The sequence below is a fragment of the Kryptolebias marmoratus genome, linkage group LG4, assembly GCF_001649575.2.
Source record: "Kryptolebias marmoratus isolate JLee-2015 linkage group LG4, ASM164957v2, whole genome shotgun sequence".
NCBI classification, from domain to species: Eukaryota; Metazoa; Chordata; class Actinopteri; order Cyprinodontiformes; family Rivulidae; genus Kryptolebias; species Kryptolebias marmoratus.
This window is the reverse complement of record NC_051433.1, coordinates 10,421,597-10,439,305: the sequence shown is the minus strand read 5'-3', so window position 1 is coordinate 10,439,305 and position 17,709 is coordinate 10,421,597. Positions and strand designations below refer to the sequence as shown.

The following is a 17,709-nucleotide window of genomic DNA, read 5'->3' as shown; positions in this document are numbered from 1 at the left end:
ATAACATTAGGACGACATCACAAACTAAATAACATTTATATCGATTATCTATATTTATTCATGCATGTTTTATATTTTTATATATTCAGACACATAATATCTTTTTGGACTAAGTGGTTGAAGTTTGTTTTTTTTTTTCTTCTTAAGAAAAGGAGATTATATGAAACATTTCCTGCATCTGAAAATATAGAAAGATAAAAAAGGAACATAAATTTGGGGGATTTTGTATTGTCTAACATGATGAAGTTTTCTGTGGAGGAAAACTCATGTTGAAATACTGAAAGCTTTGAAAATCTCTTGATTGCAGAGCCCAGAAGTGAATTTAATGTGTGCACACCAAACCATTAGACTGTATAAAACAGGTAAATTATACTTTTTAGTTTCAGAATTTCTAAGCTTTTTCTAACTCTGTTCTTTGTTGTTGCCTAAAAGCACCAAATTCAGCATTTTTTGCAAACATCTTGTTTTTCTTTGTAGAAAGAGCACGTCAGCATCTTTTTGTTCAGTCCTCCTCACTGTATTCGCTTCCAGAAGCAGCTCAACCATTTGTTCAATTCAGTTACTTTTTAGTATCACTTTTAAAGCTTATATGTTCAAAAAAAATGTATAATATAAACTAAAGTAACAAAAAGAAAATTCCACTTCCTTCATCATTGATATATTATACTAATCTCTGGAACATATCTAGTGGCTGTGTAATTATTGTTTTCTTACCATTCACTTTCTTTAATTATTAAGAGAACCTGGCAATCATTTCACTCTCAGTATGCCTTATATTTGTTCTCTGATACATTTATTGCTTTTATGGAGTTTAAGTTTCACCTTTGGGGAAAAAAAAGTCTGTATTGAAACTATTTTAGGCTATCTGTGTTAAAGAAAAAGTTTAAAACGTACAGCTGAAAACTGGGCAGCAAGTCAATAGTGGTTTGGATTTCACAATTAAATGCAACCAAATTAAAACACATTTTGTTCAAAACAATTATTGTAAGAAGATTGAAATAAAACTTCTGCATCAACAGACAATTCTGCCAATGTCAAGAATTCTGCATTCTTCAAGAGGTTTAGGTGAACATATCTGTTTAAATTTAAAAAAATCACCGTCTTACCTCTGTTTTGTGCAATGAAAGCAATCAGCAGAATGACAACCACAGTAAGGACAAGAAGAACGGCGGAAAGCCTCCTAAAATTTTCCTTGTAAATCCACTTTTTCATTTTCCTCTACATTCAGATACTGAGCTTCAAGAAGTGCTGAAATATCTTTCACCTTCAGAATACGTAATAATCTTTAATGTTGCTGTGAGCCAAGAGCACAGTTTGGATCCTGTGGTCGACTTCAGCTCCTTTAAGCATTTTTTCTCGAGTGTCAGATTGACTCTATGTCATCAACGATCATAGCTGATAAACACAAGTTGTTACTGACGCAGTGCCCACCCTGAGCAAACTTGCTGTGAGTCGCTGCGAAGATTGCTCTGAGAATACGCTTCATCGCACCCTGCACATAGTTAATACGAAGGTCCACATCACGTTGATGCTGAGGTGGGTGTGATAGAAGTAAGAAAGGTTTACATTATCACCCATTACTCGGCCTCGCTGATGTTGGGGAAACAATATATCTTATTATTAAATAACCGCACAGAAATACGTGATCAATAAAGTGTCTTCACAGAAAAGGTCTTTGAGGTTTTTTTTATTGCAATAAAAATGAGCGAAGGTCAAACAGAGTGACAGGCAGTCTGCATGAGTGCACTGTCACCTTCAGCTTTATACACAGTCTCCAGGAAGTGAAAACATGATAAAATAAAAAAACGTATCATGCAACGAAGAACTAAAACTATTAACCTTTGACTTAAACTTCTGTGGACTCATATGTCTTGTTTTATGTACAGCAACAGCTCAAATGTAGATCGTGTGTTGAATTAGAAATAGGAACAAGTGTCAGGCTGCCTGTCTGGTTTTAGACCTTAAGATGTCAAAAAGCAAAGTACAAAATTTTCCATTATACTGACACCTTTGATACTGCAGATGTCGAACAGCTGCTTAAACTCACACAGTGAAGGCATGTCAGGTGTTATATTATCTTATTATTAAGATTATAAAAATGCTGTGATTCCTACTTTGACTTTTCTTTTGATTTGTGACACTATATGCTTATTATGTTTTGTCTGATCAACTTTATTTAGTAAAAAAAATCATTTCTGAGGGAAACACAACAATAAAGCTTTCAACCTTTTGTAATGCTGTCATTAGGATTACAAAGCAGAGAAGAACTTCTTTTTCAAAACTCTCCACAGGCACCATTTTAAATCTCCATTTATACATTAATGCTGTCATCACAGAAATGGAGACTTCTGCTGAAACCATCGACACATCCAACAACCCTGCATCATCATCATCACTAGCTTTAAAACTTTTTGCTATTTCCAGTTTGGGTCTCTTCAGTCTTGGATGTAGAGCTCAAAGCATCCATTTCTTCCAAAACAATAAAGATTATTATGACCACCATGTTTATATAGTCTTTTATCCTTCCAGAAGCCCCCCAGCCTTAAGAAAATTGATGTCAAAAATAAAACTAAGGTGTTTTTTTGCACAGTAAAGTTTCATGAGGCATTTGTTATTGTAACTTTGGATTGTAGTGCCTGATAAAAAGGTTTCCAAAATGCATTTCTGACCCAGTTCTCTTGTCAGATTTCAGTAAATGACAGTTTTTTATCCGTGCTGTCTGAAGGAACAGAGACCATGGTTGTCAAGTCCTCTTCAAGCTCTAAACTGAGATTTATTTTTTGTACTGTGAGCAATCCCATTTTTAGTCTTCAAATATTTAGCTTTTTGTCTATATTATTGTAGATCCACCTGGCAATTATTAAAGCAAAAAAAATGTAATAGTCTGATATATACTATATATATATATATATATATATATATAATAAAGTAGAGCTTTATTTACTGCCACATAAATTGATTGGTTTGTCATTTAACTGAATTCGCTCTTGTATCTCAAAAACAACAAATTTAAGCCTGTAGTTGTGACATTTGTTCCTGTTCTGTACTCAAACGTTGTAGCGACAGAAATAAGGAGTCAGATAACTTTTACCTCAGGAATATGGTGAAACATACAGTATCCTGAGTTAATGATTAAATAATTTCAAAAGCCATTTTGTAAATAGCCTAGTGCACATTATTACAACCTGCGTAAACAATATAAAACAAGAAACGAGGTGCGACAAGGTTAAACATCAAATATTTCTGTGGGAAATCCTCCACACCTCTGTTTGCTTATTAGAAAATCATTATTGAAATGTTTCACAACAGAAGTGTTTCCACTTAACTACATCATTCTTTTTACAACTACAGAGGTACGTTGTAATTATCAGGAATCTAATTTAACAAATATTTATCTTGAGCATTAGTTTTTAAATAAAGTTTGATGTAAAGACCCGAGTGCTCTGACTGATATTATCTCCTTTGCTTTAACACAAACCTCACTCGTGGAGCAACATGTTTGTCAAGACAAAATATGAAACTGGGCGATTATCTAAATAACTTAAACCTTAGTTCATTTACTATCTTTTTGTTGGTGTTGTTGTTTTTTGCAGAGGACAAACTAAATCACATTGTGAGTGCTCTTTCTTTCTGAGCCAAAAGCCAACATGTTCAGTGAGCTTTTTAAAGTTTATAATAACAAAATCTGATTGTTTGTTTTTTACCCTGTCTTGACACGCTCAAATATAGTTTGAAAGGACTTATTTGCTGCATGTCCAACTGTGCAGTATTATAAGTTAGTGCTTTGAGTGAACCATTGATGAAACCAGGATAGGATCAGTCTTAAATTATGTCTTTAGATTAGGTAAATACAACTTCAGGTTCAGTAAACTGACATTTTTTATTCCACAAAAGTTCAGAAAACAGTCTGAAAACTACAGCTACATTTCTTTTTTTACTGCTCCCATAATAATTAAGCGGGAAACCAGCAGCCAGGTGCTGCTAATCCGAAACATTGATTACCTGCAAGTGGGAATGCCTCTAAAAGCACAAGGTTCGGTAGTTTGTTGGTGTTGAGCATTTTGGTGCATGATATCACAATGACAGAGAAAAAAAAACAACAAAAAAAAACTTGTTGTAGTTGTCCATTAATCTGGGAAGGATTACAGAGTTCAAAATGATAGTGAGAAACACTTGTCAGCCAAATGTTTGCAGTCAGCTGCCGTTCGGACTCTGTGCAGCACAGTGGTGGACACGTCAACAAATGGGCACCTTGTAGTTGACTGTGAAATCCTCCATATCCCAAATTAATCATTAAAATGAAGCTTGGCCCAAACACAGGAACAAATCAACATCCATCCACTTTTCTTTCCCCGTTTCTTCCGTGCAGGGTCACGAGGAGCTGGTGCCTTCCTCCAGCGGTCATCGTGCGGACGGCGCGGTACACCCCGGACAGGTCACGAGTCAAATCAACAACAGAGGGACTAATTAAAAAAAATAAAGGCGTTGCAAAGATTAAAGTCCAGACCTCAAAATGAAAAGTGTGCGGCAAGAAGTAAAGGAATGAATAAACAAATCCTAACGGTCTAATGTCGTAAAAGCAAAATTCATTTTCTTCACAATGATGTAGATGAGTGATAACGTTATACAAAAAAGATCTTTTTACAGTTTATTCTCTAAGCACTGAATTATGGGATGCACCAATCCTTCTCCATCTTAGCTCTTTTTTTATACGGTTGCACTTCTGAGATAGTTTACCCTCAATTTTCAGATTTGTAAAGACCTTTTTTATTACACCCTGATATAAACAAAAAATGGCTGTATGCTCACTTTTTAACATGGCTGAAAATACTGGCCTGGTTGTGAGAAAATATAGCTAAAATCAGATTAGCTGGATTATGAGTCCAAACTTAAAACATGCCGTGATGTCTGTCAGCGACCCAAGTATGGTTTACAAAGGTTGCAATAACGCCCAATATTCCTATTAAGGGTGGAGTTTTCTGTTGAACTTATTAAAAGTGTTATAAAGCTTGTAATCAATCATATGAACAAACTCACACTTCTTATCCTTTTATTTTCTCCTGTTTCACATTGCCGACGTTCACTGTTGACTCAAGTGTCCAGAAGTTTGATACAAAAGGAGAGGTTTATGAGTCAACTGCAAAAGAAAATGAAATTGTTTACTTAAAAAAAAAACATAAAGCCCAGACAAATAATAGAAACAGTCTGTAACTTAAACCTAAACACACAGTGGAAGAGGAGCTGCTCACACACACTGCTGAAGCAAGAGTAGCAACTCTGAGGCGACAACGCGTCACCTCATTAGTTGCCGTCAGAAGTCCAACTACAGGAGAAAACTATCAGAACGCTTCATGCTGGGGTCTGCTCCTGCCCCTCCACCGGAGAATCCTCTGTTCCCGTTTCGTTTTCTGTCTGCTCCAGCTTCGCTTTGCGACGCTCTGCCTCCGTTATCGTCATGGGGTGCAGGGGGAAAAATCCCGCCAGCCCTGCAGACAGACAGGACACGTTTTGAAACCTGAGGGGCTGGTGCGGCATCGGTTTTAGACGAGGTCATTTAGCTACAATCAACAGAAGCAGCACGTTATTTCAAAACTCTTATTATGCATTAATGTCTAACAACACAACTTAGAAGAATCAAACAGCACAGTGTTGTCAGCTGAAGGCTTCTTTAGGCGTGGCGCATGAAGTCATTCCTGCCCATCAAAATAATGTTGCTGTTTTTTGTTAATCACTAATACTAGAAACATTTGAAATAATGTGCATTTTATATCTACCGGAGCCAGGAACCAGAGGGCAGCAAGATGCTTGAGGATAAAATAAAGGATATTTATTACTCCGTGCTGCTCCTTACTGTAGTTCATATAAAGAGTTAATCAAAGATCTAAAAGGAGTCAATAAAAAATGAATGAATATCGTTTAAAATGTGCAGTGAGCTCATAAATGTCTCAGAAGGACCTCCTTGATCAAACACGTTTTTACGAGCAACGGAATGCCCTGGAAATGCCGACAATAGAAACTGTGTGATGTTGATCTACCCTGAGAACCTGAAGACACACCTAGAAGTTTGGCCACCGATTTTGTAGGGTGCGCGCCACAACCGATCCAGTACTTGAGCCGGTCGAAGTTGAAGCTGACGAGCTTCTCGTTGTGGTTGTTGGGAAGCGGGTCGTACGTTCCCAGCTGCTCGATGTATTTGCCATCTCTTGCTTTTTTGTTGAACGCCGCCACGATGCGATAAAAGGGTCTGTTGGCCTGTTTGTGGCCCGCGAGAGCCATTCGGATGACAACGTAACCCCCGTGGTACTGCTTCAGGAGGAGAGACGCTGCAGGAGGAAATCAGTGAGATAACATGGTCCGGTTATTCTGGTTTACACTCACAAACATCTTCTGTCAGACAATAATGTCAACATTTCTGATTCTGTCGTTGCCAACATTAAAAGCCCTTTCTTGAACAAAATGACTCGCAGCTGACAAACTAACCTCAGGGTCAGGCCGAATTGTCAAAAGATTCTTAATGATTTACAAATCAGTACACTTTAACAAGCAAAAACGGGGCATAGTGCTTCAGATTAAAGAGAGTCCTCCCTTTTATCTATTTTATAGTCGTTTCTGTGGAATATCTTTATATTCTGGGCTGTCCGTCTCACAATTTAGTGACTGAGATTCAACACTGCATTTTAGTATTTCCCAGATAAGGAGATTAATCAGCAACCTACAGACCAAAGCCGTGAGTTTTAATTTTAACACACTTGACATTAGCCAAGAGTAAATGTAAATTACGCACATTTACATTTTTTCTTTAGTTTTGAAGAGATTATGTGTAAAATGCATGTACTCTTGCATACTTGCATTTTTGCCAAATGTGATGTGATTGTGCACAATGTTATTTTCAAGGTTTGACCAAAACTCCTCAACATAAAAGGAACTTAATCCATAGCTGGCGGGCGATATGCATTCCTTCAAGGAACGCTAAGCCTTTAAATGTAATTAAGCAGTAATAATGACAAATTCCTACAGTTTGTTTGTAAATCTGAAATGGTATAATACAAAAGTAAAAGGATAAATATTTATTTTTTTATTTTTACTGGAGTATTTGTTTATTTATGACTTGATTGATCTGTTTTATATTTTCCTGACATAATCAGGGCCAGTTTTATCCCCAAAGTAAGGTGATTTTATTCATTCAGTGCCTTTCAAAACAACATTAAAGACACAAAGACCAAGTTTAAATTAAAATAAAAGTAACAAAACATAAAACAATCAGATAAAATGTGAGGCTTATTTCCTATATGTGCATTTGATGTAACCCTACCTCCTTATTTTAGCTCACCTGATTTCAATGAACAGCATTTATCCACTTATCTAAACCCTTTTCTTCAACTGTACAATATGTGAACTTACATAAACCACAAGGGTGATTTTTACAGTACAGTTTCTTTTATCAAAACAAACCCATTTCCTGTGGAAATCAACGCTATATTAAAACTAATGTTGCCAATATGTTCTTTTCATTTTTTTACTCACATAAATGCACCATGATGTCCGCTGGGTTATCCTGTAACAAAGGAGTCATGTTTTAGCCAAATGCAATAAGAGTTTAAAGCACTTTAAAGCTTATTGTAAACCCGCTGAACGCCTTTCTTACACGAAAACAAAAAAAAGGAAAAATGAAAACAAATACCTTCGTGAAAGACAAAATGTCGCAGTTTAAGACTTCTCAAATCTCGTCTCTTTATTATTCGCTGCACGGCTGCAAAAATCAGAAAATCAAAAAGAAAATCAGATGGTAGCCGTGTGTTTTTAGCCGAAACAGATAATGTGACATTAGTCAGGGCGCAGCCATGTTTGAACCGGAAGTGACGCAGAGGTGCCGTCGTTTCACCGTCGTGACGCTAGATGGTGCTGCTGCACCGTCGGGCCAGCTTTGCCGAGGCTCCGGTGTTCGTGTTTCTGACTGAAATTAACTCTGATAATATGCCGAGAACTCAGTATTCATGAAGTACAAACATTTCTAACAAGTTTAAGAAGAGTTACTTTAAAATAGGAGACGCTGAGCTCCTTTAAATCTTTATAAATGAAAATAAATTATCTATAACCTGACAGATAAGCAGCAGGAAAAAGTAGTTTCCAAAACAAAAAAACAACAACACATTTTAAAATTAGGATTTATAAAGCCTCTTCAGCTTTATGAATTAATACTAATATCCTAATGTCTCACTTTTATACCCTATAGGTTCAGATATTTTCCAAATTTTGTCAGTCTCTTATAAAAATATTATAAGCTTTTTCTTTCTTTTATTTTTTAACAAGTAGTAAATCCCACTTCAGATTTTAAATTACATTAAGTTCTTTCAAATCTGGCACTGAATAGGTTCAACCTGGTGCAACAAACAGCATGTTTATTTTCTTTTCAATCTAATTTTGTGCCAATAAAAAAACATTTTTATAATCAAGGATCTACTGTTTGTGAATCCCAGACTTTTAGAATCAGGATACAAGCCTGAACCATGAATGCTGTGTTTTTTATTTCTAGTAGCTGTTTTTCACTAAATGTCATCATGGAAGATATTGCTTCTGCGATGCGAAAGGAGCGTTTACTCGTGATATTCAGACTTCATTTTCGATGCAATTTAAAAGGAAACAAAAACTTTACGAACCATGAAATCATCCTCACAAAACAAAAACAAACATTAAAGTCACGACTGAGAAAAGGAAAAAAAACTTACTATGACATAGTAAGTTTTTATACTTTTCAGCATTTACAGCAAAACTGATAAAATCAAATTATCTTTTGGAATTAAGGCTTACATGTTACTGAATGCACAGCTTTGGTTGTTTTTGTTCTGTTTCTGTAATGTAGATGTATGATTGTTGCTTTCTTTTGTCATTTATTCATGCAATTCCAATAAAATACTTGAATAATTAATTTAAATAATACATTAATAAATAATTCTGCTGAAACAGAGGTATATGGTTTTAGTTATATGGATTTCCACTCAAGAAAAGCATTTTTAGGCTCATATTTAGTTCTTCTTTGACCAAAGATTATTCTAAAATAGTGGTAGACTCAGTTTATTTAGCTCAGGCACATTTCCTCAAATGAACCTAAAGCCTAATTTTTTAAATTCTTGATTACTAAACTAAACATCTTGGTTTAGTTCGGCTAAACTGCCGTGGTGTCCAACCCTGGTCCTGGACGGCCACTATCCTGCATGTTTTAGATGTTTCCCTGCTCCTCAGCAGGTCTTCAAGTTCTTCAGAAACCTGTTAATAACTCAGACACTCCAATCAGGTGAGTCAAATCAGGGAAACAACTAAAACCTGCAGAATAGTGGTCCTCCAGGATCAGGATTGGGCACCGCTGGTCTAAAAGAACATACACTTTAAATTAAAACACCTCAGAATGTTTCATTGATGCTTTTTATCAATCATGCACGTAATTTGTCTTGTTTGAAACTTCCACTCTGGTTTACATGTCCTGAATAAACAGTTTCAGATCAGTTTCCTTTGCTGACCCCGGCAGAGATGAACGTAAAGATTTCCTGAAGCCGATCATAAATTCTGTGGTCATTGCTCGGCCCGATCCTGTCCGAACGCTGGGATTTTTTTTTTTAGCCCACTGGGAGCCAGAAGGCCGCTGCACCACTCAGTCTTGGAACATGGTGATTTCACAGTCCTGTTGCGTAAAGCTTGTTTTTCAGTGTGTGACAAACACATGGTTTTCTGTGAGGAGAGGTCACTAAAGACACAAAAGAGATGGGCCCTTGTCTTTGATTCTGAAAATATCTAAAAGTCCCTTTGTGACTTTTGGCATATTAGGCCAGAAATAATTTATGATTTATTGTGAAAAGAAAGGGAAAAAAAAAGATCCACATGACCATTTCATAACGCTTACAGCACGAGAAATGTAACAAATGCAGGTTAACCATCAGTTATTCAATTAAATACATTCAATTAACCATTTTTACATCCATAAGAAACACTTCTGAAGGACTTCTTTGTTGATAATCACCCACCTTCATTGAAGTCAACCTGAATCAAGCTGACCATCACATTTAATCAACTTTAACAAACACAAAAACAGTCATAACTCAGTACGTTTCACAAATACTGAGCTCAAATTTGGTGTGGTAGTAGCTGAGAGTCATCCCTAACAGATCACTCAACATCCTTGTTAAGGTTAGGTTGGAAAGAATGCTCATTTCAGTTTCTCTCCTTCTTATCTGCACAAATTAATGTTATCAATCAGTGCTTGTGAACGATCAACACATCTATAAAAGCCTAATAAATAACTGTTTCAGAATTCTGTCTATTAATTCCTCTGAAGCTGATCAGATCAATTAATCCATGTTAACTGGTTATGTACCGGGCCTTTATGCTAGTTGTATTTAAACCAGAGCAACAGGGCTTCATCTTTCCTGATCTTCCTCAGATCTAACAGGCTGGTGGAGACTGTGTCATGTTTGAGCTGTTTTTATTGGGGATTTAAGTTAAATTTAAGGATTATTATTTGGAAAGGCCATAAAAACATGACACACCAAACAATTCTTAAGTAGGAAGTTCTACACAGTTTGTTCCTGGTTTTAACCTCACATATTTATGTTATTCTTTAAGTTTATTTTGTATTGGGTTTATTGTTTCTCTTCTGTTTTTGGTAGTTCCTGTGTTTGGTTTTTTCCTCCCCGTGTTCTTTGTCATATTTACTCATCCTCAGCTTGTCACTTGTTTACCTGCCACGCCCATCTTCACCTGTCCCAAGTTTGTAATCACACACCTGTGCCCACTTCCCCTAATTACCTGCTGTCTTTAAAACCCGCTCATCTTCTCAATTCTGGTTTCATGTCTTGCCTCTCGTGTTTGAGCAGTTTGGATTCTGTTAATGGTTTTGTATTTAGTTTTGTTTTGCTGCCACGTCAGCTTTTGTTTTTCTTCTTATTTTAAAGAAATTAGTTTTTCCTGAATCTCATCATGAGTCTGCGCATTGGGTTTGCCTCACTCTCCACTAAACCTGACAATTTACTCACTGAGTGGTTAATCTTACAATTTATTTTATCGGGAGCTAAATGTTAATGGTTAACCAGTTACTCCTTTTTTTTTTTTTAATTATTATTCCTCCTTTAGTTTCTGTTACTTACTCTGGTCTTTATTCGGTTTCTTCGGAGGCATTGCTACATGTTTTTCATGGCCAAAAAGACAAGATTGACACTTAATGCCAAACAACTTCTTCTCTAATCATCTAAGTGACTTGACAAATTTGTAAATCATTCTTACACCGTTGCAGATGTGTGTATTACAAATTATCTTAACAATTTACACAGGAAACATGCAAAATTGTAAAGACAAAGTGCTTTAATTTGAAGAATGAGAAGTACTTAATGTATTTCAAACAAATCTAATTGGCTCCCACACATCTTTAATTGGGAAGAATAACAAGATTACAGGGTGTATTAGTTTAAAAAGATTTGAAAATTTTGACAGTCTGGCTTGTCACAAGAATAAATTTCAGCAACCAGACTCAAAACGCAGCACAAAATGCTTTCTTCTCAACGAGCGAGGCTGGAATTTCAAGAGAAAAACATAATTGCTGGGGCTGACCACGTTATTTCTGTGAAAAATGCTCAAAATGAATAGAGGCTTTACACAGTTAGGCAGCAAACAAAATGCATCTTACATGGTGAATCGGTGATGCATGATTATCTGAACGATGACATTGATTCTAGTTGTGGCTCACTCTCTCGTGAGGACCTCATGCTCTTTGGGAAACCAAGATGAGCTGTTCCTCCTCTAATCGTCTGTGACAGTTCAGTTAGCGACGCTCAGATGACCAGATATTTTACTTGGAAAAAAAAAAGGCGAGCCGGCTCTTAATGACGAAGGCTGCTCCAAACATTTTAGTCAAACATGTATGAATTTAATTTGATTATCTGGAAGCTGCTTCTGGTTCTTTCTGAACACTGAGCTTCCTCTGTCTCTGCCTTTGTGCGCTAAAGTAACGCTAAATCTTTTCATTTTTTTTTTTTGCTCTATTAAATAATCCTAATTGTATGGTTTTCTTTAATAGCTTTATTTAAAAAAAGATTTCAGATAAATAAACATGCATGTCTTTAACTGTTTGCATAATGTAAGAAGAAAATGCTCTTTTTTTGTTTACTCAGCTCAGATAAGACTGTGTTTTAAATCAATGTAGAAACGTTTATGTATAACAGTGTTATGTAGATTATCCTGCAGAATGTCCCTATCAGAGGCAGACAGTTACTCTGAGCTGTGCTGTACGGGATCCTGATTCATCCAAACATCTGTTTCAGTCACAAACAGCAAACAGACTGTTTTGTCATTCTTGCATCCATCTTCCTCGCGCAAGTCACGGGCCGCTCAGCCAAAATGCCGAAGATGACATGAGCAACCCTTGAGTGGTTCTAAATCTTACAAAATTTACTTTACAGTACATTTAATTATCTCACTTTTGAAAAACAAAGGCATGCCGATGTGTCAATATATTGTAAAGGGAAAGAGCTTTAGATGTGGCCTCGTGCAGCAAATCAAGCAAAGCTATTTTATCCATCTCCAGTCTTTGTTAGAAACATTAAAGTTATCGCAAATTTTAAAAGTGGGGTAGTTATCAATAGTCAGTATCTTGCCTGCAGTAGACAGCAGTCAGATTGCTCAGAAAGTCTCATGAAGGAATAAAATTCATGGCTAGTACAACTCAAATCTTTCATAGCAGTTCAAGTAAATGCTTCACTGTCATTTTTACCACAAACAGGTATTTGCACTGATATGTGGAATTTGTCTGTTGGAATGTGAGGAGCGGTCCGTGTGAAACATGTTGCAAAACCTTCCAGTTCATTATATCTTATCCACAAACTGAGCTGCACTATAATTGTTGAGGTTTGAGTTGTTTTAGGTGGCTGAAATGCCCTCCGGAGAACGCTCCAGTCTGACTCACTGCTGGCTCGACATCTCCATGTGAGCTGTTATGGAAAAGAAGGTTTATTAGTGATTCTTCTGATATGTCTTCATCAGGAGGTGACAGAATTGTTTACAGTTCGATGCTGAGACATGCTGCCCTCCAGTCCAGGTGAGACTTGTGCCGATGAGATTAATCTAAAATGAATTCTCTTACTATCTTAGACAGATTCTGCTGCATGGAATCGTCTCATCCCTGGGGATTTTCTGCTTCACAACAAGCTGGAGTTTTTCCTGTCTCCCTCATCTTTTTTGCCAGGACTCTCGCTCTCTGACACTGAGGTAAGACACTGACTGCTCATAACTCCACAAAAACTCACTCCTTTTAGCTGAAGTAAAGGCCCTCCATGAGAAAGAAACTTGTTTTTGTTTATTTGACATGAATGTTAAATGCGTTAGTGTAGTCATCAAGGTGATTTTATGTGGCGTGGTCTCCCTCATTGATGCAAAAAGTTTTTGTCACAGTTCAAAAAAAAAAATGCAAACATGATTCTGAACTGACCTTAGGACTGTGAGCAAGCTTAATTGTGTGCCTCTGTCTTGAACTGGGAACCTCTCAGGGTGCACCTCACCTCCAATGGTTTCAGCCCTTGGTGAGATGAATCAGAAAGAGTGAGCAAGTTTGTCAACAGTGTTACCGACATGCTCAGAGAGGTTCATTTACATTTATGTTGATGCAAAAGGCTCTCTGATTAGATCTGCACCAACACAAATATAAATCTTTGAATTACCGACCTGTGATTTCCTTTGGTTATCATTAAAAAAGAACATAATTTTCTCTCACAATCATAACACACCACATGAGTGGGCATGAGTCATATTAATGCTATTTATGTTTGTGTTAACTAGAAGAGTTTTACCATCATGGTGCATGCATGGTGATAGCTTTATCTCTTCACAATGGCGACTCTTCCAGATGTTGGTGAAGCCCTTAAATTCAGCTGTGCCTTAGGAATTATGCCATACAAGGATGGATGGGTTTCTGCTAACATGCATAATGGGCTTGTGTCACAATAAAGTTAAAGAAATTGCCCTGGCATGAAATATAATTGTCGTGTGGCATTATTTAGAAGTCCATTGATTTAAAATGTAAAAGTATAAAGCTTTATTGGTGTGTTGAAGGCACTTGAACCATAAGCAGACACCTTGGTCAGGACTCACTGCCACATAAATACAGTATGAACTTTTATCTTTGCAATTCAGTTGTTCGTCTTTTAAAATGTGAGATAAAGTCATATGAGTGGGCATAAGAACCCCACATGCTCACTGGGAGTGGATTCAACGCGCAAAACACAAATTTGTGCAAGCAAATATCCAGGTCCTGTGATTAACCACATCCAAAAAGAGAGGCTCTGAGGGCATTCTTCGTCCAAGAAATACACATTTTATTATTCGGAGATTACTGTCGCAGATAGTTTTCTAAATTCACCCAATTAAATATTGGTTGGTTTCAATAATAGTACACAATGCAGCTTTCCTCATGCTCTCCACACCTTCGTGATTTAAACAAGCACTTGACCTCAGTATTGATCTCATTTAGGAAAGTTATTTTCTCCGAACAGGAGATTTTTTTAAATGAGCACGCTGCTTTCATGTTGCAAAACTTCAGATCCTCCGTTGATTTCCATCAAGAAAGCGTGCACGTAAATTCACTTCAAGGGTTGATGTTTTCAACTTCCAGCCACGTGGCAGCTTTATGCTGTTTCATGTTTGCTCTTAAAAGGAGCAGCATATTCATAAGCTTCTTCGGCTCAGTTGGTCAGAATAAAGGATCTTTTCAATCACAGGCGCCGTGTGACTTTGACACTGTCAGCTCTTTGTGATGCCTTCGTCTTTTTTAAGCATCTGTGTCCAGCATGAGTGCAGATAGATGTTATGGTTGCAGAGATCACCTAATGGGAAGATGGGATTCGGTCACAGATGGAGGGTCAAGTGATCTCCCTATTCTGGGAGGATCTTTCAGATGATTGTGGTGAGACTAATTCTGATAGCATGCAAAATGGAGCCATTACTTTTATCTTCATTAACAAAGAGGCTATTTCTTTTTCTGCTTTTTTTTTGCTCTTTAAGATTTGTCTTGATTGAAGCAAAAATGTTCTGTGTTCTTTGTGAATGGGAGCAATACATGCCGGTAAAAAACAACCCATTTTGTTCAAAAACAGAGTTTATTATCAATACTTTGTTTTGACTTTCAGTATGCAATCTTTAAAACGTCCTTGGTTTTTATTGAAATATTATCTTCATTGTCTGCAAAAAGCAGTTTCACCACATGCTCCACTTACTTAATCTTGAATTCAACCATTTTTTAAACCTTAAAATACCTAAATTAAACTTCATAAACCGAAACCTATTCTGTAACCAGATTATTTTAATGTGTTTTCTATTTTAGTGGATCGTGACATCAGCGCTGAGAACAAGAGCTGAGCCAAAAACACCAATAATAGGTCTTGTGACCAGAAAAAATAGCATACAGTTAAAAATATATATATATATATATATATATTTGTATATGTCCTAAGGGACCTAGTTAGGCATTTTTTAAAGCCTGCAAGCAATCCAGAGAAGTATAAATATATGTGTGTGCAAAAACCATAAAATGATTGCACAGAATATGAACTGTTGCTACAGATCAATGTAACTTTATGTCGCTTCGGCTCCTTTATTAAAACACTTCTTTCATAATAATGGATCAGTTATAAATGCTAACAATCATAACAAATATAAAAGTTTAAATGCATTTTAACTTGCACTTTGCTAATAATAATTATTAGTGTGTTGTTTTAGCTTGGTGTAGAATAAACTGAATGTTTCTTCCCCTGATGTCAAAGTCCAATAAGTGATAAAGGATTTCACATGAATCCATAAGAATGTTTCTTCAATTTAGACTTTTCATCCTCTCCTTCTGTGTAATAATTACAGTTTCTTTGTTTCTTTTTGATACGGACCAGGACAGTTCGACTCGCTGAGGAGAAACTTCTGTGGTCGATAACAAATAAATAAAATGTGCAGATTCTTCATGCATTCTTCTAGTTTTACTTCTTTTCTACATTAAGCTGTTTCTGAAGAAAGGATTAGACATAAAATATATGAAATGAGCTCATTAGGTTTTGAAAGGAGATACTTGATTTAATTTGATCAGCTTTACTTAGAAGCTACATTGAAATAATATAAAACAGTGTATTATTGGAGCACAGTTGCTAAATATGCATCAAAACGCTTGATGTTTTTGTCTTTTAACTTGTGCTTAATGTGTCCACTGAGTTGTGAAAATTCACATGTATGTTTTTTGCGTCCTCTCAATCATAGACAAAAAACAATAACTGCACCAAAACAGACCTTTGGAGGAGTTAAAAAGCACATTTAGGCATCACAGACTTCTATAGTTTCTCCAGTGTTTACTGCTATTTTTTTCATTTGTTGTTGTTTTATTGTTTTTTAAAGGAGTAAAACTGTCTTAATTACAGATAAAGAACTTTTATCTCCATATTCTGCACATTTTGGCCTCTGCTCAGTGAGAGGCCAAATGAGTGGAAAATAAGCATCTAGTTAGTAACACATGATCTGTGCATTGTCCTGTAAGATTAATAAACAACAAGCTTCAAATCCTCAAATATAGAAAAAAATCCCATGTAACCATCTGATTATTTGTCCAAAAATGAAAGGAAATGCCTTTTGTCCATGCTTCACCTCGAGGTTTTATTAAAAATTGGCTCAGGTTCCCCCCCATAATCCTTTTAAATTACATGCAGACAGACAACACTAAAAAAAATAACTGCTTAGATATCGCCCTCCTGGTGGAGATTGTAAACCAATTAGCCGCCAGTGTAAATGGGCAAAGCCGCCGTAGACAGTAGCAGGTAATATTTGTAGCTCAGCCAACAAGCCACGTTGTGATTTTTTGTTATAAGAGGTCACGACCTGCTTCCTATGATGCTGCTCTCTCCAGACCTCTGCTGGCTGAGCTGAAACGGAGGAGCCACACTGGTAGGTTGTGTGAGAGGACAAGCGGATTTGGCATGCACATCAGAGCGTGATACCCAAGCATTTTGGTCCTATCACATGCCACACACACATTCGTACTCACACAGCAGCACACACAAAAGCATTTCTGGTCGTGTAAAATGGATTGCAACACTGGCCACTGTAATGAAATGATGCCAGCAACCCGCAGTATTCCTTTACAGCCGACTCACCAAAGGTTTGAGTGTATTTCATTGTCCGGTGCTGCTGTTATGGCACTAAAAAGGAGCCGTTTTACTACCGCCGCTATCTTTACATTGGAAAGTTTGTGCCTGCTTGAGATGGTAACACAGCCGCTCATCCTTATGTGGACAAACGCAAATAAGCTCAGATTTGACAAATGTGTTTAGTTAAATTAGATCAGTAAACATTCTAATCACTAGAAAAGCCCTTCTGGTTGTGTTCTAGTCAGAGCTTTGAAGGGATTTTGAGGCTAGTGACGGATATCATCAAGGATAAATTTTTCTAAAATGCTGGTTGACTGATTTAGTCTCGAGCACGCCTCGGGGAAATCTGTTCATCTGTGATCTTTAGGTGTTCGTGCAACCTGTTTGTTCAACACCCCAGTAGCAAAATGCAGAGATTTTTCTCTCTTTTTTTTTTCTTCCTCCAAGTGCGTAACTGTAAAAACGCCCGTCTCTGCGGATACTGACACTAAACCCAGAACAGACTTATCTTAGGGACATTGTAGGCGGCCATGACAAGTTACACACCATTTAAAAT

General features: G+C 36.8%; 1 protein-coding gene across 1 annotated transcript; it reads right to left on the bottom strand.

Annotated features, from left to right (window-relative positions):
- Nucleotides 1-4,718: 4,718 nt before the first annotated feature.
- On the bottom strand, nt 4,719-7,874 carry mrps16 (mitochondrial ribosomal protein S16). The gene is made up of 4 exons (XM_017408602.3): nt 7,682-7,874; nt 7,525-7,555; nt 6,057-6,323; nt 4,719-5,486 (listed from the first exon to the last, which is right to left on the bottom strand). The coding sequence occupies exons 2-4, from the start codon at nt 7,535-7,537 to the stop codon at nt 5,350-5,352; spliced, it is 417 nt and encodes a 138-aa protein (XP_017264091.1). The 5' UTR covers nt 7,538-7,555; nt 7,682-7,874; the 3' UTR covers nt 4,719-5,349.
- Between the last annotated feature and the right edge of the window lie 9,835 nt (nt 7,875-17,709).

Bases quoted from the DNA above. Each gene is read 5' to 3' on its own strand.
- mrps16 (XM_017408602.3), bottom strand. The intron at 5,487-6,056 runs GTGTGTCTTCAG...GTCTGTCTGCAG, and splicing joins ATCGGTGGCCAAACTTCTAG to GGCTGGCGGGATTTTTCCCC.